We start from the raw sequence: 26,080 nt of genomic DNA, 5'->3' as shown, positions 1-26,080 counted from the left end.
TGAGGCTTTATGATGACTGAATGTCTGAATGGGATATGCGAGCGGTGAAACTGTCTTAGACGTTTTGGGTAAACAAAAGAGATCAAATGAAATGAATGAGTGACATTTTGCTGTTCCTCTCTGCATGCCCCCCACCCCCCCTCCACCCCTCCTCCCTCCTCTGGGCCAACCACCCCCAGCTGTGGAACAAGTGGAAGATTTCACAGTCCCGGCCATGCTGTAAACTGATATGAATGGAAAAGGCAGTGAGTGAGGCAGACTGCAGACAAGTCTCAAGACAGAGGAGGGGATCCTATACTGCACTGAATCCCACCTTGGCAGGGAAACAGTTTTATAGATATAGGAGGCACCAATGGAACAGAAACCAAGAGTTGCAACCAGCAATTACGGCACAGTTAGATAGGACCTAATGAAAACAGAAAAGGGTCTTTGTTGCTGTACTTTTCAACTCAAGACCAACTGGCAATTCGTCTCTGTTAGCAGATAGGGATGTTTTTTGTGTTACAAAACACCTTCTTTGTTATAATGCTGGTGTTCCTTTGATGGGCTACGCAATTGCCTACCCAAGGTCCACAGTCCTAGCCAAACAGGATTTTAAAGCAATCTATTTAACCACACCATACAATATGTATCATTACAGCACTTACATTACTTAAATTACAGTAAGTCTACACTTTCTGTAGACTAGAGATGAGCTGTCCGTCAGCACATTAGGCATCTAGCTGTGTGTAGCCTACAACAACCCAACTCTTCTCCCACAGGCAACATCTAGCATCTCATGGGTATTTTCTGTCTATCCGGGGTCCAATCACATCCCGGCTTTAACAGAGATGCGCCACACAGACGCTCCAGTCTGATCTCAACTCTGGCTGGCTGGACAGCTGTAGACCAGCGACGCTACCACACACACACACACACACACACACAAGTGCAAATGCGACACAACTCAGACTTGCTCCCATTGTCTAATTCAAGCGGACTGGCATTCACCTGCCAGTTATCAAGAAACTTTTGGGATAAATGCTTTTCTGAGTAATTGAAATTTGCCGAATGCGTTCACCAGAAATCAATAGGACTGGGAAAAATAGATACGATGACAAAAATCGCGAGAACTTGAATCGCTCCAATTGTGTAGACGGTTCAGTTTCGCCAACTTTGTGCCCTAGCCCATCCAGTCTCTCAGTCAACGCGGGCTCAGCAGCACAGAGGCGGCTGGATGTCGCAGGCGGCGGGTCACTGAGCTTCAGCGAGTTTCCCAATCCACAACTCTTCAATGTCACCGGACAGGATGATGATCATTGGACTTCTGCTGAATGTCTTCTCTCATGGTAAGCAGCGCTTTTCTCATTCATGACGGGTTGTTTTTCTGTTTTATGTCTAGAGGATATATCCCACAATATAGTTGCGTTTTAATTGATCATTTATCTGTTTGTGAGTTTATGAGATATTGATGGTCTGTTTGTGAAGTCTGCTGTATGGTGCAGCTCAGACTTTGTATTTCCCATAGGAAAATAACTTCTCTCCAGTTCAAGTATAGTCAAGGCTAAATGCCCCTTGGATATAAGCTTATCTGAGCAACATGCAGCATGCCAGGGCTTTTCTTGCACTTGTCTGGTGAATAGCTACAGTATATTTTCATAGTTTTATCAAATGCCCTCATCCCAATGCCCATAAGGATACTGGTCCTCACTTTATATTGCTGACAATGCCGTAATTTCAGGTCCACTGCAATGGGAATTAATGTTTTCATTATTATCTCCAGAATTTGTTCCAATAACTAAATCATAGACTGGTGCGTGTAACCTGAGGAAAATTTGGTCATTAGTGGGGGAAAAGAAAAGTATAAATTGGAAAGATGATGGGTGACTGAGACTGAGATTTGCTTTGCATTTGCATACATTTTCTGGTTCAGAGGCATGACACCATTATGGAATATTACATTTTGGGGTATAAAAACCCCTCCAGATTCAGCAGGTCCACAAAGTCAGTCTCCCATTTCATTATCTAAGGAGCAGATTAAGATTTTACATCTGGATGACATCATAAGTTCAAGTCTTGTTCTGTCATTTCTGACTTGGTCACGTGCCAACAGAGTTATTAATGTCCCAAATATTGATTGGACAGCTCTCCTGGACCATGGGAATAACCATAATAGCTATTAAATAAGAAATGTTAAATTGAATGATATTCTACTTCACATTAAGCCAATTTGGGTATGACATGCTAGAAGTCTGTATTTACATTTTACACAAATTCTGCATGTGAAGTTAATAGGAGAAAGGTGACCAATACAGTTATGTTAGCAAAAATGCTAATTTGTGGGAACTTTCAGATAAGACTGAGGTCACTGCTTCATAATTTCTGGAACATCTCTTTGATGATGATCAAATTGACATTAACTGAAAAAAGTGCTTTATGCTACCCTTAAAACAGTGATATTTGTCAAGGTCAAGTGAATTTGGAATGCTGCCTACATTGTCTTTTTTTATCCATTGTATCCTCTACTCCTGGTTGTCAGGCAGTGGAGCCTGGTTCATTGCTACCATGCAGCTAAAGTGCTATTCCTGTAAAATGAGTCGTAATCAGTCATTAAGGTCTATGTGACTGTGACTGAATCACTGTAATCTCCCAGCAGAGCATAAAGCGTGGTGATCTGTGGTAGTAGATATTGAAATGAGGACGTCAGTGTTGGAGAAGGAGCTCAAGAAGGAGCAGATATTATTTTTCATTATTTTAATGTGGTTATACATTGTCTTCATGGTATTTTTCCCTGGGTCAGGTCGTGTGACATTATGGATCCATTTTTCACACAGACAATATGAACTAGTCTTCACGTAAAATACAACTATTGTATGAGTTCCCTGGACTGTGCTGGTCACGCAGCCTTGGGCCAAACAATATTTGCAAATAATTGATAGCATGTATTTCAGCGTGCTTGTAGTGCCAGATGGGTGGGGTTCACTGCATTCAGGCAAATCCAGATAATGTCAGGTAAGGTTGTCCAGTAGAGAGTAGTATTGTAAAATGATCAATACTTTCCTGTGAATGTCAAAACCTTCAGGCACTCTATACTATAGCATCCTATGTGACAAACCCCGCCCATCTGGCACATGGGCAGGAGAAAGCGATGTATTTGCAAATACTGTTTCATAGGTCTAAGTCATTACCAAATTAGTTACTCCTATCTAGCAAATTAGAAAGAAGGAAAGATAGTGTCAGTGGTCAATTCTGCCACTATACCTGATCGTAAAAGAAATGATTGGATTTAAATGTTTCAAGATGAATTTCATTGACAAAAATCTAGTTGAGGTGGAAAATAGAATCCTATACAGAATTACCTGAACAAACATGATTTATCCTGGTTCTGGACTAATGTCAGGAATCTTTCATAGAGCTGCCATGTTTCTAACTGTTGATTTTCCAGGTCCAGATTTAGCCTAATCACAGACTAAAAGTATCGACCTAATGGAGGCTCTCTGTCCAGGCCTAACTCTTGTCTGGAAATAGCCCCTCTACACTCTATTCCATGTCTACCCTTATGTTACTGTATGATGTTATTTTTGAAATGTAATACTCCTGCTGACCTTGTGCACTTTATGGCCTAAACCTCAGCAGTGGGAACTTCAGAGGTAAACACCAGCCTCCCCACTATGTCTGTCATCAGTAACACTTCATGGAGGTCAGGGTTAAAAGTTTATCATTTTTAATGTTTCTTTTTAGCCTAATGTTCCTTCCCAAGGCTGAATCTCATGGCAGCTTCCAAGTTAAAACAGGAGGATTGCACCTGTCTGTCTCTTATAAAGCTTTAAATGTCTTGGCTCCGTCTTACGTTACAGATTTTTCCTGTGAACAAAAGCGTAGTCTTACATCTACAGACAAATACTCTGACTGTTCCAGAGTTTAGGGTAAAGATAAAAGTGACTGAGGATTTGGGATCCGGGCTTTGTACTTTGCAACAACCTGCCTAAGGAAATACAATCAGCAAACTCTATCTTTTTATAAATAAAACACATTTTATAAACATATATAATTAACATATAAAAATATCTTGTTGCCCTCTATATGCGTTCTCAGCACTGATTTTACCTCCGCTCATCTACACGTCACTGAAATATAGTCACTTATTCATCAATTATTCTAGAATGAACACAGCTGAACCACATTGTTTCCATTTTAATTCTCCATTAAGTGTGTACTGCATTATTTTTAGGTGTCTGTTTTTATCCACTTAATGACCGTTTAATATAGACATCTTGGGAAGTGTTTGTCACACAAATAATGTATGACATCACTATGAATGTGGGCGTACCTTTGCCAGATAAATCAATGGAAACCTGTCTATTGTTGGATGGCATTAGACCTGACCTTGAACCTCCGCTGCCGGGCCTTTGTGGATTAGTCCTAAAGTCCCAGTGCAGAGGGCAGACTTGCAACTGGTGGTCGGGCGGGGCTCTTTGGGTGCTTCATTTTGGGGGGCTTGCTCGCGCCACGCAACACGATTGTCATAAATTTCTCAGGGTGTAATTCAGACTGTGTAAAGTTACACGGGTCTTACACGGATTGAGATCTACACGCTTGAGCTGTTCCTATTCAGACTTGAACTATTTGAAATACACACTGAGGATTTTGGGTGTGCCTTCGCCTGCGCTCTGTTTTATTCAAAACCTCAGCTTCTTTGTCTTTCCCATTGGGCCATGGACCTTTCTCTTTTTCATCTCTTTCTGCTGAGGCAGTGTCTTTAAATACTGTGTGCCTGTAGTTCAGTTTTGTTTAGGACGAGAGGGAACAAAGATTGAATTGACAACATGCCCATGGGACATTAATTAGATGATAAAATATACTTTTTAAAATATTAAATTATTTAGGATATACCACATTTTTGCCTATAAGAAATGACTGAAGTAATCTCCATATAAAAAAAAACAACAGTTTCTTAATGACAACTGCTTTCTACTCAACTCACTGACAAGCCAGTCTGCAAATGCATGGCTCATTGCATTGAAAATTGACAGAAACAGTTGTTATGGTCACATCTGCATCACATACCAATTGAATGTTCATTGAATGTTGTCATTTCTTATCTCTGTAAGTTTGTTCTTGTGTGCTCTGCACCCTGATGGTCACATGCGTACAGTTGATGGCACCAGTGATGTTTGGAAAACTCACAGCATGATGGGATCTGTCCTTGATCGGGCGTCTTTGTGTGTCAGTGGCCAAGATATTCTTTGGTTCATTGCCATTAAACACTGCACCAGGCAGCAGGAGACAGGCCTGAAATATTCCCTCAGCATCTGCGGACACCTTGCCTGGCTGACGCAGCACCTGACGCAAGGCTGCAGGTTACCTGGAGTAACAGGAGGGATGTTGGCTGTGTGATCTGGCTCACTATCCATGTGCAAACGCTGGATGCACTGGGCATCTGTTAAACTCAGAACATTTAAATGATTTCTTGGCATCCTCCATACTCCCTGGTAGTGCCATCTCCTTTGATGATCCCTCAAAAACTCAAGCACATAAATGGCAGGACTCATCTTGTTTGCTGAGAGTCGTCAAATTGCTTTAAATACCATTCCAATTATTCATAGACCAATCAACAGCTCTGCGCAGTTTAATTCATTTCCTTCAAGCTTTTGTGACTCAACAGTTCAAATCCTATTTGACGTCTTTGGCATTTATTAGTATGCAGATTTCAGGAAACTGATGGGAGCGCTAGTCATATTACAGTTTTTCAGGTCCATAAGGAAAAAAGTGTACAAATGGACTTAAGTCAAAGACACAATCCGCATACGATAATATGAGGGTGGACACGCCTTGATTTACTGATTTACCTCAAGTGTGCATCTTGCAGGAGGCTGTACAGTATATCCCTGCATGCAACTCCAGGGTTGGAATCGGTAATTGATGTAAAAATTGACTTAAGCATAACTGTGCTGCAATTAAGTCAAGGTCTGAATCGCCCCCATAGCGAATAAGACTCAGTATGAGTTTGCATAAAACAAAACAAACATGTAATTTGCCCACGCAACACAGTTTTGGTGAATCAGAGCCTGAAAAACTTTTTTACACCTACAGCTTTGTGGAAATGGTAATTAGCGGGGCACCTATCTCGGCCAATGTTGAAAGATTAAAAGAAGTTGCCGTTTTTTGTGAATGTAGGGTATTGCTAGTTAGGGAGAGAGGCAAGAAATTGAGTTGGTGTTGTTCTTTGATGAGAAGTTTCCAGAGAGGATGCATTTGGATTGTCCTAGTTACTGAGTGAGGCTGTATGTGCTTTCTCCACAGTGTGGGCATGTTGTGATCTTGTTTAGAAAGGCATAGGACCTACTTGTGGAAAGATGTGGAAAGGATGCATGCAGTGTGGAGAGTTGTTGGTTGATTTTTTGGGGAAAAGAGAGTTTACATCTTGAAGGGAATAATGAAATACGGCAGGTACAGTATCGTAGAGGGGTTGAGGAGGAAGCAGCTGCGAAGATGAGAGCAGAAAAGAGAGGGTCCTGCGCTGAAGCAGTGAAGAGTTTATGAGATATTGATGATGAGAGAGCGGGTGAAACAGTTAAATTATCAAGAGGATCAGTGTAGCTATCTGGATAAAACAAGATTTTTTTTTTTGCTTCATGGCTTGTGAGTAATATTATCTGAGAGAGGAAGAAGAGCACAGGGGTCACAACAGCACCCAGAGAAATGAAGAAAAATCCACGTGCAATAACAATGCTTATGGCAAGGGGATCCAAACTCATTCTTACTTTGACAGGAATTAATACATCTGGTGTATTGTTCCATTGCTGAGATATTTGGTAGTCCTTTTGTACTGAGTCATGACTGCCTTAGGTTTCCTGTATCTGAAAATGTAGCTTAAACACCTTGTAAACCCACAAAACTCATCACATTTGATGAAAATGTCATACTAACCAGTGACATGCCACTTATTAATTAAATCAGAGGTTGAATTATGGCACGGAGCACCCACTCTTCAGATTATCCTTTATTTTCTTTATAATTCATTTTACTAGTAGAAAACATGTTTTCATCTTATCCTGTTGCTATTACAAGAGCTACTCAACTGAGGCTGCCTAGGGCGATCCCTCCAAAACTTCTCTCTCTAACAAAGGAAATATGTGTTTAATGGTTGTGGTAAACAAACGGAACAGAGGAAATGACGAGATCAAGGGCCCACTCAGGCCTTACTCAACATTGAGCAACCAGCTGCAGCTGTTTTCAGAGGAAACACCTCTGCAGTAGCCATAAACAGAGGGGAAGAACTGCGCTGGGTCCTGAGTGTGGGATGGACAGGTGCTCTTTGGATGTAGAACAGCTGAGTCAGACAAGGCTAGTGCATGGGAAATCTTTGTAAATGTACATTAAGATGCAGTCAAAACCATGCCATGTGAAGTAAAGGCATTTTAATTTTTTGGAATGAGTGCCTTTGACATTTTTGTGTAGCTTGGAACTGTTGGTTTTGACTGAATCTAAATTTATAAAGACTCCCCATGCATTGGCCTATTCTGACTCACCTCTGTCCAGGAGTTTGAGTCATCAAAACAAAAAGGAAACAGACATTTAGGCAGCAAAATCTTCAGCAGCAGTCATCCATGTTGGGTGGTAGAGGCCTTTTCTACTATCCAGTGTTGCTTTTGCTCACTCCTGGCTGCCCTCGCTTCCTCAAGCCTGCGAATCCCTTCTGTCGCTCTCCAAAAACACACACTACAACCACACTCTCCATGGTCTCCTCTCAAATCAAATTACTGCCCAACAATCTGGAGGCTCTGCTCCCCGTCCCGACCAACGAGCATTTGAAAGGAAAGAAGACTAATGTGCCTAACCGATTCACTCACTGTGAATGTTGATATGTGGTGTGTGGTTGCCGTTTATGGCGTTAACCTTCATCAGCTTTGCCTCACAAATTCTATTAATCAACCCAGCGAGAAATCAATAGAGTGTATTATGGCTCACATATCTCAGTATAATTAATCTCTTGTCCTCTTTCCTAAGGTCTTTGCTTGAATTTTCTTCCTCATTTTTCTCTAAACACACACCACACTCTCAGACGGACCATTCCCTTGTCGTAACTCGAACAATCCAGCGTGGGTATGGAGCCTCTTCATCATCAATAAAGAATGTTCAAGTTATTACCATAGTTATGACCTGTCAGATGCTCCGTACCTTATATTGGTTGTGATCATCTGTATGTGTCTGTGGTTTTTTTTGTGTGTGTGTGTGTGCAAAGAAAGAGGCTCTCTGAAACTAGAATTGCTCATAGTCTCCCTCTTTGTCATGGTAAGCCTGGGGGAACGTACACTGTGGAGTAGAGGATAATGAACAAACTGTTCACTGCCCAAAAGGGAGATTACATGAAGCCTGTTTACACTGCACAACCTCAACATGGGAGGTTTCACTCTTCTGTGATAATACTTTATCATTATCTAAGTCTGACAATAGATAGATAGATAGATAGATAGATAGATAGATAGATAGATAGATAGGTAGATAGATAGATTTTGCTATAGTTAGAATTACAAATGAATTTACTGGATGTCTATGCTCTCCAGGATTATATCCAATTTATACGGTGATCCACTGGAGCGAGCCATCATCCGCTCCTGTTGTCCTGTCATCCACACAAATTATGTGTGATTATTGTCATTAATGTCTTCATTACCCTTGCATGCTTTGGAGGCTGTGACCATGTATACGCATCATTGCCCCGTGTCTCAGTAGTGTATGTTGTTGTATTTTTTTTTTTCACTTCTTCCCATGGAGTCAGTGCAATAGCCTTGGCAGTTTTCCTGCAGCGGCGATGAAGCGTATCCTCTGTTTACGATGTGTCTCATGCCAAAGTGAGATGTGGACCTCATGTGGCGCCTCCGATTGCAAACATGCAGCACCCGAATGTGATTTCATCTGCGCTTTGTGTTCCCAGGCAGCTTGAGATTAATTGAAGTATGTGACCATTTAAACACAATGCTGCGTGTGTCTGTTTGTTTGCTTGTTTGTATGTGTATGAGCCTGTGTGATGTATATGCTAATGAATGGGAACATAAATACATGTGAAGACAAAATGGGTTCAGATCTGTGTTAACAGATGTGCATTAAGCTCAAACAGGAACATTTTCTCCTTATAATTCCAGCTACACTACACACATTTTTAAAGCCGTTTGTCAGCCTATTACTTTCCTGAGGTTAAAAACTGACAGGACGTAACAATTTAATGAGATAAAGTGAAAAAGTGTGTGCATGTTGCCTACCCAAGCTGCTTTTCTCTCAACCTGAATTCATTGTGTATGAGCTGTAATTTGTAGGGACAATTATGTGTCACATTTGATCAAATTCATTTCCTGAAATGCTTCATCAAAATGCTTCATTTTACCTCTCCCTCCGGCTGTGTCTCTGACCTTCCAACAGCAACAATCAATATTATGAAATAATGTTTTGTAGGTTGCCACTTCCACTCAGTTTAGAGTGAACATTGCCAATCTCAATATTCTTAATACTTAATTACTATGGACCAACTGTTTTTCAGTTTAATAATTTACTAGTTGTGTAGGAAAATAGTTCTTTTTGATTGGTGATATGTGACACATTTGTATTGAACGTCCGTTGTATAACTTAATGAGATGAATCCTTTTTAGATAGATGACTGGCCATGGTTGTTGTAATTCTACAATAAACAGCCATATTTGTTTTTGTGCCATGGTTTGTGGGTGCAAGATGTGTTGCTACATGTGCTAGGAGAGAAGTCTGCCTCAGCCCCTTTGTCTGAGTGAACTAAAGGGGGGAAATGTCCTCATAGTGGACAGATATTTGAATTTCTTCACCTTAGACTCAAGCTGGAAGGATATAAGTATGTAAAAATATTGATTGGTTTGGTTGGAATTAAGATACACTTTGAGCTGTGCTAAATAAATGGGTCTAGAATCTGGAATTAGAGGCAGTTTCTGAATCTGACATTGGCGGAAAGTTTGTGCAAAATAGACGGGATCTTGTAGGGAAAGGCTTTGCCCCCAATAATAGCAGGTCAAGCAATATTTTTGTACAATTAATATTTTTAAAACTTCATATGGTAACAGTTTTGTGAAAATGGATACATCATACTTTGGGTCAAATGAGCACCATGGTTTGTGGACAGGGTGCTCTCGGTGTGGATATGTAACTCTCTCTGTTTCAGTGATACTGAAGAAGATTCTGCTTCATATAGCTGAATGTAGATAACAATGAATGTAGATAACAATGAGTTTACAGTTTTTTAACAGGGGCTGCGGTTGTATTCTGCCTTTTATTTCACCTTCCTAGCTGGATGTGATAGTAACCCATAGTGCAGTGGAGGGGAATCTGCAGGTCTACAGAGTGCACTCACCTCGCTCTGTGGGCCTAATTGGAGCTTAATTAGCTTAATTATTACTTAATTATATAATTAGGATCACAGTATACCCAACTGCTGGGCACAATATAGCAGCATACTAAACCAGCCACTATATCACTGATGGTAATGTTGGTGCTCTCCATCGTCCTCCCGTCATCCAGGTGGTGTGCTAGCGTCTGCATCCTTAGACTGTCTGGTGGCAGAGCAGGGCTGTGTGCAGGAGCAGGCCTGCATGGTGCTCTACAGGCTGCTGGAGTACTGCGCCGCTGAGGAGGCGGTGTCGCCCCTCGGCCCGGACACCCGGTGGGAGTGCCTGGAGGCCCAGAATTCTTTGCAGCAGTACCGCCCCCTTCAGGTTTGCAAATGCCAGCGTGGCTCTCGCAGGGAGGAGCACTGCCTCAGGGTCTACTGGACTGTCAGATTCGCAGGTGGGATTGAGTGTGTGTGTGTGTGTGTGTGTGTGTGTTTTGCATTCTTAACTGCATAATATGTATGATAACACTCTTCACTCTATGTCTGTTATTTTAGCATATGATGAGTATGAAGTGTCTCCATATGAAGAGCTGGAGTTGAATTTAGTGAGAAACATTGAGATGTCACGCATGGCCTCCATCATGGCAGGTACTACTCCCATTACAAAACATCTGGTAATAATTACAGTGTTAACATTTGACTGTTTGCTATCAAGATTACTGTATGTCATACATACCTGATACACATTACTCCATTTTCTTCTTCTTCAGCTTCCTCTCTTTCCGTGGACGGCCAAAACCAGTGTCTAAAGGCAGCGCAGGACTGCGGCCTGTATGAGAAGTGCGGCTCTCTGCGGTCAGAATATGTCGTGGCCTGCACCAAGCGAGCAACGGTCTCTGACGACAGCTGTAACCGGCAGAAATGCCACAGAGCGCTGCGGCGCTTCTTGGAGCGCGTGCCAGAGGAGTACAGCTTCGCCCTGCTCTTCTGCCCCTGCTCTGACACGCTGTGCGGGGAGCGCCGCAGGAAGACCATCGTCCCGTCATGCTCCTACGAGGAGAACATCAGAGGAGAGGAGAGAGTGGGCAAGCCCAACTGCCTCAGCCTGCAGATCTACTGCTCCAGGGATGAGCTGTGTAGGTGAGCAGGTCGCCTGGGTTGATAACATACAGTCCATCATGGAGAACTGTCCTAATTAGGGTCACAGAGCCTAGAACAACATAGAACCACAAAGAGCCACAAAGTCAGTGTGTATTACAAAGTTTCTAACCTATAGAACACATGGCACAGTACCACATGGAACCACAAAGTACCAGAAGATGTACCACAAATAGTACAAAGAACCAAAAATAATCCCTCGACAGAATTGGCAACATTAACCCAATAAAATCTGGCATCCCATGGTTGTTAGAGTGACAAAAAATTGAGTCTCTGTACAAAATATGAAGTGAAGGAGCTCATTTCTGTTTTAACACTTTACTCCCTCCTCATGGATATGATTATGCTGTTTTCTGCGAGGCGAACTTTGGTCTGCGCTTAGTTGCCATCATTTTGTCTGCATATTGTTCCTATACTGTATACTGTATTTACATCTAGTTTGTTTGTAATGGTTACATAGTTTCTTGATAATGGGAAATTAATCGCTCAGGCAGTGCTTGTCATTTGAAGCTGAGAAGGCCATGCAAAATCCCCACTGCTGTGTAAATAACAGATTAAAAGGAATAGCACTGACAACAGCTGACATGTTTTAGAGGTTCCTCTGTTCCACATGGATGGCGACCAGAGGTTTCCATGGAGAGGGTGTGGAAAAAGCATATCAACACTCATCAAGCCATTACTTCCTTATTTTATCTTGAATTTTAGTGCAAGATATGTCATTTTGTAGATTTTGACCAAGGATGAAATATCCAATCCCCCATCCAGTTATTGATTTTCCCAAAACTGTTGGAATCCATATTTTGCAATTAAAGTAACAAATAACAAGATGTTTTAGATTGTGTGCACATGAATGTTTCAAATTTGAACTTCAGGCATCTAAACATTTTACTATTTAAAATCTATAGCTTGTAATTCCCAAGGGGAAGAACTACCTCTACTGAATCGTGGGAAGAGAAGCATATCAAAATCATTATTTAGCCTCACCTGAATATGTAAATAAGAATACTCAGTGCAACCTTGGGTATAAAATTGTTTTTATTCCACAGTCCGCTGGAAGTAAATTATGAATGCAGTTGTGTTGCAGACCCATTGCAGCTTCCCAAGTGCTCTTCATGTTTGGAAGAAATATTTGATGTGACTGCAATTACATTGTGGCACGTTATGGAGAGTGTAATATGTGTGAAATATTCCTATCCAACATGCAAGCGGTATTTGACTTTGGTCGAACATTTTCACATTTTAGCGCACACACCTCCGTGGGAGTTCAGCCTCTGAGATTAGCGGCCCTGGGGATCCACTGCCACCACCGACACTGAGGCTATTATTCTCAGCTCTCAATACCAATAATGGCAAACAAGTAAAATTGCTTTGTGAAAACTATGAGCATGGGCATAAAATGAAATAATATTATCTGGGTCCTGCTATGTGGTGTTTGTACATGTGATAGAAGACTGATTTTTAGATTAGGTTTGTGAGTGGTGGTGACTATGGGTCCCCAGGGTGGCCAACGTTGGTGGTTGACTATTTATAAGCTGTTTAGAGGCATATGGGCTAGAAAATGAAATTGTTTACTAAAGAGAAATATGATTTTAATGTAAGTGCACAGCTATCTCTCTCTGTTTTCTTGTTTACTCTCATGTTCAAGTTTGTTTTTGTTTTTTTTGCTAGATCCTGAATACCAAAATGAAATTGTCAAAACACTATAAAATGCACACTCTCTACCCACTGTTGACACATGAAAAACTGTTTTTTTCTCCTCTCTATGTTTCTCTCTCACTCCCTGTCTCTGTGTGTGTGTGTGTGCGTGTGTGTGTGTGTGTGCACATGTGTGTGTCAGATCTCGGTTTGCTGATTTCCAGCACAACTGCCAGCCCTCCCCTCTGTCTGCCTCTGGCTGTATGCGAGAGAGCAGAGCCATGTGCCTAAAGGCCTATGCTGGACTCATAGGTGAGTTGGAGAGAAAGAAGTTAAAGGAGTAGAAGAGGGTGAAAGAGGGAATAGCTCAAGTTAAAAAATAATGGACAGAGTTACTCCAAGGACAAGTTATTGGTAATCATCAGTAGTTGCCTTAAAGTGATTTTTGGCTCATACAATTTTCATTTTTTAGTGCAGATATTCTCTGCAGGCGTTCATAAATGGACCACTGGTGAAATTTGCTGCTCTGGAGATCTGTACTCGGCACCACTTTTAAAAACAATTTTTAAAAAATTGTATTTCCAACCAGTCTGCCAACAGATCCAGGTAATACGATTTAATTCGGTATCCTAGACTATATTTTTCAAAAAGTAATTTTGTGCATTTGCAATCAATATCAAGAGCTGGGGAAAAAACTGAATGGTGACCTTGGATCCCCACAGCAGCTAATATTGTAGGTTGACCTTCTATGGAAGTGTGTGTGCTGAAAAATGAAAATGTTCTGCCAAAGGGAAAAACGGCTTCAAAAGTTCTCAACTAATATATAAAGTGCAGCTGTAATATCACTATGGGTTCTTTGTGCTTTCTTTCCAAACCAGGCACCATCATGACTCCCAACTATGTGAGCAACAGCAGCATGGAGGTGGCCCAGTGGTGCACCTGTGAAGGCAGTGGGAACGAGTGGCAGGGCTGTCAGCGCATCCTGCACATGTTTAGCCACAATATCTGTCTGCGTGAGTACAGCCAGTGTTGTGTGGGTTACTGCAAAAAATAGACTGTTTATTCTGGGCTGAGTACTGATAGCCTGTCCATGACAAGTCACAATAAGTTACTCATTGCTGAAAATATTCAGTTCCTGACCTCTAATTTGTGGATTACTTCTGGTTCAATGAGTTGCATGTTGCTATTTCTGAATGTTTATGAGGTCTATGAGAGTAGATAATCTCAAAAAATGTCTCTTTAATAATGTATAATAATTATAATCTCTATTGTTAAAGGTGATCTTCCGATAGCACTAAGACCCTCAGCACTGCTTAAAGGTGCTACATGTAACTTTTAACATCGACAAATCATTACCACATACATTTTGAGATTAAAATGATTAAGATCATCGCTGAGCAGATTGGCAGCCTCACCTGACCAATACACTGCATTTTACATTGTGTGCCACCGGGTCGGATTTCGCTGTAAATCTGCTGGATTGCTTTACAGCACAAAACAGTAGGAGCGCCACTGTTCTTCCAGCACAAACAAAAAGCTTTCAGAGTTTCTTGTAATGGCAGATGGTGGATCGAGTGAGAGGCCTACAGAAAAATCACTTCCAGCATGTGTGTCCTCTACAGTAAAGTGAAAGAGAAGCCGTTTGGCTGAAGAAGGACAGATCCTTTGTGACAGGAAGCAACAGGGTTTATGAGAAATGTCTTAGTTGAGAAACACTAGCACTAACAATAGCACTGATGACAGATAGAGGCTGTCATTCGTCTCGACCATAGTCTTATTTGTGCATGATAATTATACCAAGGTTTCACAATAAATTTGATAATGACGTGTTGATGTAAAAAAAAAAAAAGCTACATGTAGAACCTTTTAAATTATAATAATAAAGCTATTCACAAGAATCAGTGCATGAATTTGGAACATTTTTGGCCATTTATACTCATCTAGATATGTATACGTCAATGCATAATTGCAATGCTTCATCTTATCAGTTAAAAATTTGTTCCCCGAAGTCTTGAGTACAAGCATCCTCAACATTTGATTATTCTCAGAATTCTATTCATTAATATGCGAGTGTTACAATATGTCCAATCATGAGACACACTGCTCATTGTGATGCTAAGCAACATATCTGTCAAAATAATGACAGAGGTAACATTACCTTTCTGCTAACAAACGCTGAGATGAATATTTAAATAGAACTGAATTGATTGTGAAATGATGCTCTAACTGAGCATTTTAGACTCTTCATTAATATGACATTCAAATGAAGTAGGCCATAATTGATAGAGAGGGTGATTAATTGAACCACAAAGATTTCAAATAAATAAATGAATGGCAAGGGACAATTCCCCTTGTTTCTGGCTGGCTGCCAAATGTGAGTGTGGGTTGCCAGTTCTGTGGAGTTAATCAATCCATCCTCAAAATCTGACAAGCATAGCATGTTGTTGAATGGTTTCCAAACCAAGCCATGGAATCAAAATATCCTACTCAATACTTTGCTGAAAGTATACTTAAGTAGAAGTAAAATTACTGGTGTATAGAAAAAATAAGAGCTAAAAAGTAGCTCAGTTAAAATGTATTCATAGTAAAAGTTGAGTTACTTTTAAAACAGACATTGTTACATAATGATCTTTACCATGCAATGCAAAATAAGTTAAGGGTCAGAGACCAAACTAGGTTCTTTTAACTGAGAAAAAAAAAAAAAAAAAAAAACAAGAAACACATAAACAAAATAAAGTGTGAATCAACACAATTGACCAGTCAAGCATGACATAATTTCCCGCCCCCTGTCAGTCTAATGTGAACATGGAGGCGTAAAATGACTCAGCTCTCTAACTGCATTCCATTTTTACTTACCCATTCACTTTTCCCCTATCTTTCCATCATTCACCCAAAAAATGTTGCCGTGGGCAAAATTAATTGCGACTGTGTAGTGAGGCAGGGTGAAGACAGAATAACAAAGAGGCCAGGTGAAACATACAGTGCATAATTGGCATGCTTGTACATGAACAAACTGAAAACACTACATTGATGCTTCTTTGGCTATTAGCTATCTGACTAAGTAGCAAGGCTGGCAAACAAGCAACAACCAGGCAAACACAAACCTGATACTGTACAAGCTAATATCATGGATAAATCTGCGTAGCCTACTTCATGTTACACATTTTTGTGCAGATGCAATTTACATTTGATTTTACGTTTCTGATGCAATGCTTACGTAGAAAATTTGATCTCTGTAATGGGTGTGATTTAAAATGTGATGGAGTAAAATACTCCAGTCCAAACATACGCCAGTAGAAATAAAATTACTTAGTTAAAAAATAAACACTCGTAATCGTAATAAAATGTGCAACAAATTAGCTTCTCCCACCCTCGCTAACCAGAGTATCTGTCTAAGCAGCAGTATGCTCATTGTCAACATACTCCTGTCAGCCACAGAATGTATTTTACATCATCATGCACAGTGGTACAGTGTTGCTAACTCTAGCTGTGGTTATAAAACTGATGATTTTTGATGGTGCTGCAAGGACGAATAATGATGTGAACTTAATGATGACGGTTCCTGCTGATTTGTTTCAGGCAATGCCATCAGCTCCATGGGAAGCGGCGCACCTCCTCCTGTGGAGAACACACCCATGCCAGCCTCGCAGCCCTCCCCGCGCGTCTACCAGGAGAGGGTCCACGTCAGCGTTAACACTCTGCCCGACTTCAACAGTGTAAGCACTCTCCACCTCCTCATCGTCTCACCACACACACACACACACACACACACACACAGCCTGTATACTGTATTATTACTGTGGCAGTGAATAGGGCCCAGCATCTCCCTATATAACCCCGGCCTTTCTCTCACACCTCACTCTCTCCCTCCCTCCCTCCTCTACCCCTACCTCTCATTGTGGGTGAGGATTAGCCGTAGGTGTTTGCAGCATTAGAATCAACCCTCTTGTGTTAATATTCATTTATGCACACCCATCTGCCCCATATTCTCCATTTTCTCACCATTCTAATCCTCCTCATTCCATATCTCCTCTTCTCCTATCCAATCCTGCAATCCTTTACAGAAGCCCAAACCCTCCCACCGGTAAGCGGCTTCCTGCGCATTTAATATCCAGAAATCACTTTCAAATTTATTTAAAGATGCTACATTTGGATTTCCTCATTACTGTACGTCACTGGGAAATAAGATGACGCATTCTGCTACCGTAAAAAGAAGCCTTTACCCCCGTCGCCCCTAACCAATAGTTCCCATTATGTTTCAATTTGATTTGAAAACAAATCTGACTGTGTTCCTTGACCTTGTCTTGAGGCAAGACTCCGCTGCCTGTGAAATATTTGAAAACACAGCCAATAGATTGTTATGCATCAACAGTAACAGGTAGGAGAAACAACAGGTGCTGTCATGTCGTTTTGATGGATACTGGAACTATCTTCACCTCCGCCAAGGAGCTTATGTTTTTGATAGTTGTTAGTTTGTCAGCAGGATATCTGAAAAACTTGGAAATGCATTTCCATGAAATTCGGTGGACAGACAGGCCTTGGGCTAAGGAACAACTGATTAGATTTTGTTGGTGCTCCGGATCTGGGATTTATGCCATTAAATGCCTATCATTTTTTAGCCATAACTATGAAACTAATGGAGATAAAGACTTGATTCTAAATCCTAAGGGTATGTTTGCAGTTAAAATTTAAGTGATAGGAATGATGTCTTTGGGTGTAACAGCAAGTGGAGAATTGTTCAGCGTTGGCTCAGGTTTGCGCTCTCCGAGTGCCTTCTATTTCCTTTTGATGTCTTCTTCAGTGGGCTGGGATCATCCATCAAACAGTCCTTTTTACATCACAGTGTGCAGGGGTCTTGTGTGCAGGGTTGCCTTTCTGTCTGCCTCCAAATCAACCTCAGTGTGTGAATGGATGTAAGGAATGAATGTAAGGCACCCTGTTGCTACACTGATGTTGACCTTACCATCTCTTAATGATATATATAGCACACAGTAGTAAGCCTCTTGGATTGCCTGGTTTGGTCTCACACACCATAATTGGGGAGAGATGTCAAAGGAAAAGTGATGAAGGGGAGCTATAGAACATAATGCTGATGGTTAGTGCCACAAATCACTTTGCAATGATGTAGAGATTTAAAGGTAATACATATGTGTGTCTTGTTATCACTATTTACATCATGTATCTACACCAAACCTGCATTCTCATTCATGTTATTCTTGTGATCTTGGGCAGTAAAGTGAATATTTATGACCATGAACAACTCTCTTCCAGTGCTAGAGTTCAGAAGACAAAAGGAAAACTCTAATTTGAGATCAAGAGATGCTTTTAATTAACAATGGATGGGAGTCTTACTTTGTGAGGTCATGTGAACACTGTTAATATTACATGAATGTTACCTTGTGAATATTTTTGAGGTTTTACACCCAAATGAGCTTCATGTCATGGTAGCTCTAATAGTTCTGAAACAGAAAATATATGCATATCTCATAGTTTATTGTGTTTTCTTGGCTCTAGCTTTAAGATATATGACTTTATGACTTTTTGATGTCTTAAATTCTGTTTTAGGGTGGACTTTCACTGTAAGTACACATTTTGACCTTACCTCCACACTTCAACACTTCTGTTAATTAGAAATCACTCTTCCCTCCATTTCAGATGGAGGACAGTGAGGAAGAGGAGAAGGAGGAGGAGGAGAGCCAGGAATTCAACGTTATCCTGCCATATTCTGAGAAGGACTCGAATACGGAATCAAGGGCGAGAGGGAGTCAGCGGGGAGCGGCGAGCCGAGCGGCGCCCATGCTGCCACTACTGCTGTTGCCTGCTCTTCCCCTCTGCTGGCAGTGTCAGGGCTACTGAGGCCTTCATCCCACCCTCCGCTCTCGCTCCACACTCGCTACCACGTCCACCTCCATCGCAGCGCTCAGAATGAACCGCAGAGGACAATTGCAAGGAAGAAATGGAAATGCTCCGGCTTAACCGTGGCTCATTTCTTTTTCTTTCTTTGTTCATTTCACCACAGTACCTTTTTTAGGTCGCCTGTCTTTTCTTTATGGTTGTCTCTCTTCTTACTGCCTCCTCAAGAGTTACAGTATATTAGTAGTCTTGTCTGTCATATCTTTGCTCGAGTCCTCTCATAGTGAAGGAGCTGAACAACTTGAGCAGATATATGAGTGCATGGGTGAAATAAGAAGTGCTGTCTGGTAAATAGTCTATGTAGGGCCTGCCTCACTCTAACTACATCCCCTCTTTTAACAAGAAGCACACTGCCCAAGGCCACATTCACTATACATGCTCCCAAAAAACATAACCAGTCATCTCCACTGCAGCCATGCCTGAATTAGGCTTTTGATTTCTATTTCATGACTCATGTCACATCCTTTTCTCTGTTGCCCCCTTTGGCTGTTTCTCTCCCTCTTTCTTATTATGGTCGAGTAAGATAATCCACTTCACAAAAAGCTAATAAGAAATTTCACTGCCCTTAAAACTGTTTTGTGCCACTTTTAAAAAACTCAATTTTCTATTGAATAGCACCAGTTTCAAAGTAGTAAAAGATGAATCAATGTGTTGTCACATTATGTTTGAGAACATTTGGTTCTTTTCACTTTGCATCCCCAACCCAGAGTACAACAGTCACTCTATTCTGCCTCTTTTGTTAACACATCACTTGGCGTTATTATTCCTGCCATGGTGAGTGGCTGAGAATTCAACCACAGGCAAAAGCAATGAGATCAAATTCCATTGTAGAAATGACGAGCGGAGAAAAGCAACATAAGCAATAACAGCAGAATTCAAATGGCTCAGCATGCAGGGAAAGTCTGGAGTACGGCTCAGGGGAGGAAATAGCCAATTTACTGCTGTCAGACCTTCTCGCTTTTTATCCTTAGGAGATGTGTTTTTAGTGCTCCTTCCCCCTCATGTAGATGTTGTGAGAGTGAGATGCAGAGATAGGGATGGACAGGGGAGGCTGTAAAGCCTGCTGGCTGCTCTGATCATTGAGCAGCACATTGAGCCATTCTCTCTGCCTGATATATCTTTTGCTGATGTTAATGATTTTTTCTCTTATGGCTCATTTTCTTGTGAAATTACTCAGCTGCAAGGGATGTAGGTAAAGTGAAGTATTAGTGAAGTTGGTTAGAGGGACAAACTCATCTAATTTGAGGCTAGTGTGCAACTCTGAAAGGAAACTTTTTTTTTCACTTGTTCACTTTGATCATACAGGCCGAAATGAGTGAAACATCTTTTTTTTTGTTATTATTAAAGATGTTTAGATGATTTGCTTTGCTAATCTTACATGTTTATTAAGCAGCCAAGATGGAATAAGACAGTGATGACAACTGTTGTGACCAAACCCCAGGAATTGGATTTGTGTGCCACCTCAAGCGCCCCTCCATTGACCTCACAAATTAGGAAATTACAAACCTTACAAACAATTCATTGGTTTACATGTCAAAGGAGGAACAACTTATTCTACCTATACATCCTTGCCCCATCCCACAGCTGAACCTCATTTTGACTGGGATTGTGGCTGGTAGCGTGTTTTTAGTAAAGTTTAGACATTTGAATGTCACTTGAGGAGGCAGTATGGCACTCCCTGTTGAAACACTGTTGCCCAACCATTGGCCTTGTTTACATAGTGATTTATTGAACTGGAGACATATTTTTCACTCTGAAATCTATTGTCTGAGTTTTTGATAAGGACGGACAGCATGAGGGCAGAAACGCACTGGAAATGTAAGAGGCGTGTATTCGCAATGCTGGTTGTTGTCCATCACTACTCCGAACTTGGTTTGATTTTTAGGAATCAACATAGGACCAAAATTTTTTTTGAGAGGTTTCTAGACCTGCAGTGACAATTACCTAGTTTAAAGCAAAAAAACATCATGCAGGTTTTTAACCATGTTGTTCTTGTTGAGAAGTAGGCAACAGGAAGGCAAGACATGGATGAGGAAAAGGTCATTAATAAATAACAACGCCCTGTAGCCTAATATATGTTTCAGACATTGACTGCACGTTAAGCAGGTAATCTAGTTAGTAGCATACAATGTTCAGATGTATGGGCAGAATATGAACACTAAATAGTCTAGCTGGTCTGCTAGCTGGTCTCCAGATATATGAAACAGACCATAGAGCAGGTCAAGGAACACAAAATATGATATAGTAGCATCACCCATCATAGTGTCGCAGTGCAGTATCAGTGTAGCTGGTCATTCAAATCTGCCGCCTGCAGTGTGCCATAGAAACATCGGATTAGGAGCATCAAATGACACGTGTCAATTATTGCATCCAGTGCGCTCTGGCCTTAATGACTAAATGTGAGTTTTACATGTATTTTAAGGTTTCAAAAGGTTTGTTTATGTTTGTAATGTTTGTAAACACTGGAGTCAAACATGACCTATATTTTTAGATGAGTTAAGGAAGTTCCAAAAAGCTTATTCTCCATCCATAAGTCAAACTCTTCAAGAAAATATGTGAATATGCCCCAAATTAGATGGACAAATTTTAGATTGTATCTTTAAAATCAAAGGAGTGACCATGTACAGGAATATGTTTTATGCTAACCTTGTTTTAAAGACACACATACCAAATAATTCTGACTATAATGTGTAATGATTGTGTGATTTTGTGACATAACGGAACAGTGTGCCAATTTCTTGAATGAAAATTTCAAAATAAAAGTCACATTGGCAATTGCCATATCCAACTGAACAATTTGCCTTGGAAAATTTGCCAAGAAAATTTGTGTAAAGCTGTTTCAGACATTGATGGCTGTTTGTTGTATGGGCAACAAGGGGGCCAGGAGGGGGATGTACCTCTGAACACTGAATGGGGAATGTTACAGTAGACCCAACATAGGCTGGCAAATCCAATATTGGTTCAAGTGCAAATTAGTGAGCTAATCTCTCAGTCCCAGTTGTATTTTAAATCTGATCCTATTTAGGGTTTTACATTTAATTGTTTCAATTAAATAATCTAATAGTTCAAAATCAGGCTGTAGAACATGTCACAGGACTTTTGTGACTCTTGTGTTTTTACATTACTTCTGATTGGCAGAGCTGATTACAGGGTCTTGGGACTTACACACCCAAAATGACACCAATGTGGCAGGAACAAGCTACAGTAGAGTGGCTTAAAAAAAAAAGAGGTAGTAACAAAAATTTGCATCAGCCTTTAATTATGAAAACAGTGCATATATCAGGGCTCTGGGCTTTATGTATTTTGAGTCCAAATTCAACCAATTGCCTGGAACAAGAGGCACTCAAGCCGCCTAATATCCTGCAATAATCACAATAACATATTAAACGGTTATGCTAATAAGACCATTAATTAAGCAAATTAATTCATTATTAACTAAGCAAATATTTCTCTGTCAACATACTTGTCTTCACATAACATGTAGTTGATATTAATATTAATTCCATATCTTAAAACATTAAGGAGTAGTTAACAGTTTCAAGAAAATCAGTTTTTTCTCATTGATATGCAAATGTAGGCAGCAAGGTTCTCCAAAATCTAATCAGACCATTTACTCTAGAGGGGGAACCTGTGGTGTGAGTATGAAGTTATTATCATGTATTGTTGAGTTATGTTGTTCACAACAATGTGTCTACAGACAGACAGACAGACGCCACCATGACGACATAATGTCCTGCGCCATGTACCATGGTGGCGGGACATAAAAAGGATTAACTTAACAGACCAACTAAAACACAAATCTTAACACGCAAGCTGGCATGCTAAAATGATGCTGCCATCAGATAATCACTTTATTCAGAGCACCATCTTGAATAAAAACAAAGCGCATGGTGCAAAGTTTTCCCAGAAAAGTGTCTTGTGGGCAGTGGGATAAGCTTTCCAGGCAGACAGACACATGTAGGGCTCACCCAGTGAAATGCCATGCAGTCATTTCAAAGCATCCAATGAGACAGAAGGACTCAGGTATAAGGCCGTATGAAGTTGTGTGTAAGGCAGATGAATTACCTCCGACTCTACTGCCTTCTGATTCTGAATATACTGTAACTCCTTACTCCTTTCTGTGAGAAATGACAACATTTTACATTATAAATCAGCTTTACTGGTAGATAGAGAAGGATGTTGTCTGGGCTGCAGCTTAATCAGGCCTCCTATACAGTTCTGACAAGAGGTAAAAGGATTCAAACTCAACTTGCCAAGACGGCAACAATGTGAAGCTGGCATCATGTAAAACTACGACTTAAAGTATGAAACAAATGTCATTATCAGCATATTCACTTCACTAGGCATCATACACACTTACAGGTTTTTAAGGGTTTCATTTTGTAAATGTTTTATTTTAGTGGTTTATACAACTTTCCTATCACTGGACACATTCACATGGTGTGTGAACTATACGGTACCCACTATGAAAATGATCATAATTTTATTATTGATACAGTGGTGTGAACAATCTCTGAGAGAGGCACATGGTGAAAATCTCTAGAAGGGCACTTCCTCAGGAATGCTAGAGGGACCATGTTTGAAAATGACTAAAATTGCTTTTAAAAACTAATTTCTGGTGCATTTTGTACAGTGACATGCCCTTTCAAGCACTAATACAGTATTCATATTTCTGAATTATATCACTAATTTTATATTAAATAGCTACCAGTGGTGTGCAGTGATTGAAATTTCCACTTTCATCAACAAGTTGTACTCAATAAGAGTCAATGCACAACTCTCTTTGGGGTTCACAGGCCCGCAAGAATTGCAGTTGCATACATTTAATACATGGTTTATATTCAGGCCAAAATTATACAGGTAATGCTGTGAAAATTAGAGTTAAATAGATGTAGGCCTATGCTTAAAACTGTTTACAGGGCAGCCCTACAGTTGTTATAGTTTTTTCTGCAAACATTGGAAAAAGAGAAAAAGGCAAGTGTCTTATAATTTTATAGAGAGTATGAAAGCAATGGAATGTGCCCTTGAATCCTCACTGCTGTTCAATGTAAGCTCTTGAAGAGCGGTATGTGCTGCGCTTTATGCCAAGATGACTTAATTCATACACACTTTGTTGAAAGTGCAAATGAGTTTGCTGTGTGGCCGACTTAAGCACAGACATCATGGCTGTCCTACAAAGTTACAGCTAGTGCTCAATACATACAATACAACAAAAAATCCTATTTGCTGCTGTACATTGATTGATATGTCATGGCAGAAGTTTTGTTGTGTTTTACATGTTTTGGATTGAGGGAACCTTGCTGTGCGGTGCAGCCAGGGTTGAATAGCCTTCATATAGTGGAAATAAATACTGCAGCATAAATGACTGCAGTACCCCCGCAACCCCCCACCTACACACACACACACACACACACACACACACACACACACACACTTGCTCACTAGCATGTTGAAATGATAATAAATTAATGACCAAAAATGTCATTGCAAATCTTTAGTGGATCTCAAAAGGACTTTAACAAAATGTGCACAAGGTCTTGGTGTCCTAGATAGCCAGCTACCTTAGCTTAGCTAGCTTATCATGCTATCCCAGCTACCAGCCAAATGACAATAACAGCAAAGATTGCTTTGCTTAAAACTGGAAATTGGACATAGTCTATTGCAGGTCCAAAAACATCCTAAAAATATCCTGAAGACATCACTACACTATATATATAGGCCTATGCTTTCCCATGCAATGCAAATAGGATAGAGAGTTCAAATGAGGTTCTTCGAACTGCAAAAAAGGGGGGGAAAGTGGATAAGCGGGGATGGACGACCATGTGCCCTGGAGGGCCAACAGTGTGCATGTTTTCATTCCAATAAAGCATGACTCTAGCTGATTTCACTGATTAGCACACCTTCAACCAGGGAGGGTAAACTAATCAGTGAAATCAGCTAGTGCCGTGTCTGATTTTCGGTTTAAAGAACCTCGTTTGAACTCTCTGGCCTTTTTGCCTGGTATGATCATATCTAGTGATGTCTGTTTAATAAGATATTTTTGAAGCTGCGATAGACTTCAATAAAAGTGGACTCTGAGATTTCTAGTTCCAGTCAGACTTTAATCCAATCAGACTTTCCATTGCATTGCTTACGCTGACTTAAATTTTGTGAAAGTGGTCTGAGGGCAACAGCTGAATGTTTGTGTTCTTGTTTGCTTCTTTCTTGACAGTATTTTCCTAGGTTCACACAGTGTCCTGGTATAGTAATCCCTATAGTAGCCTACCTGTGTCACATGATTTATGTTTATGGCAATCCTCTGTCCTTTTAATATCTAATGTTTGCATCCAAGTGTTGTCAAAAACTGTTTGGTTCTCTGTTACATTTGAAAGTAATTTCCACTGCTGTATCACAAAGACTGCATATAATAAATTAAAAATAAACTTTAAGTATTGTTGTATTCTGTTTGAAAGACTGCATATCTTTTTTAGTTTTTTCAGTCACTTGGTATTACAGTAAAACAAGAGAAAAAGAATCGTAGATTGTAATTGATTTTCTTCTGGTGCTGAATTATCCATCCTGATGTTAAATAATGCAGAGAAGGTCAATTTTTAATTCAACTGCTGAGCAGACAGAGGTTGGGCCTAAGCTGCATGTTTTTGTATCATTGCCCACTATGAAGAAAATCAAGTCGCACACTCTTCTCTCTTCTTTTACTTTCATGTGAGGTGACAAGTGAGCGACTTGAATTTTCTTCATAGTGGTTTTTCCAAAAGCTTCTGCATCCTGTTGAAGTTCAGACTTTGTATCATTGCCCACCATAACTTGCCCTGCACAATTGCTTCATGAGTTGTTATTGCGGTAATCTGCTGAGCAGGAAAGCCTCACCTGACACCCCGCGTCCCGCCCCTTCATGGAGCTGACTCACCCGCTGTCTCCAGGCTGCCACATGCAGAGAGAGTAATGTAGCTGCTGATTCTCATTTGCAAAGCTCTCAAGGGAGTCCAACTTCTCTTTTGACTACTCCAGAGGATGAGGTATGTGAGGCAATTACAAATGACAGAA

The 26,080-nt window shown here is 40.5% G+C and overlaps 1 protein-coding gene across 1 annotated transcript; it reads left to right on the top strand.

The window, feature by feature from the left end:
* The first annotated feature begins 1,273 nt into the window (after nucleotides 1-1,273).
* LOC139910738 (GDNF family receptor alpha-4-like) lies at nucleotides 1,274-18,979 on the top strand. The gene is made up of 8 exons (XM_071898133.2): nucleotides 1,274-1,328; nucleotides 10,519-10,785; nucleotides 10,886-10,978; nucleotides 11,101-11,470; nucleotides 13,326-13,435; nucleotides 14,002-14,136; nucleotides 16,703-16,839; nucleotides 18,779-18,979. The coding sequence occupies exons 1-8, from the start codon at nucleotides 1,274-1,276 to the stop codon at nucleotides 18,977-18,979; spliced, it is 1,368 nt and encodes a 455-aa protein (XP_071754234.2).
* Nucleotides 18,980-26,080: the final 7,101 nt, after the last annotated feature.

This window comes from Centroberyx gerrardi, chromosome 11 (genome assembly GCF_048128805.1).
Source record: "Centroberyx gerrardi isolate f3 chromosome 11, fCenGer3.hap1.cur.20231027, whole genome shotgun sequence".
Classification (NCBI taxonomy): domain Eukaryota; kingdom Metazoa; phylum Chordata; class Actinopteri; order Beryciformes; family Berycidae; genus Centroberyx; species Centroberyx gerrardi.
This window is presented reverse-complemented; position numbering and strand designations above follow the sequence as displayed.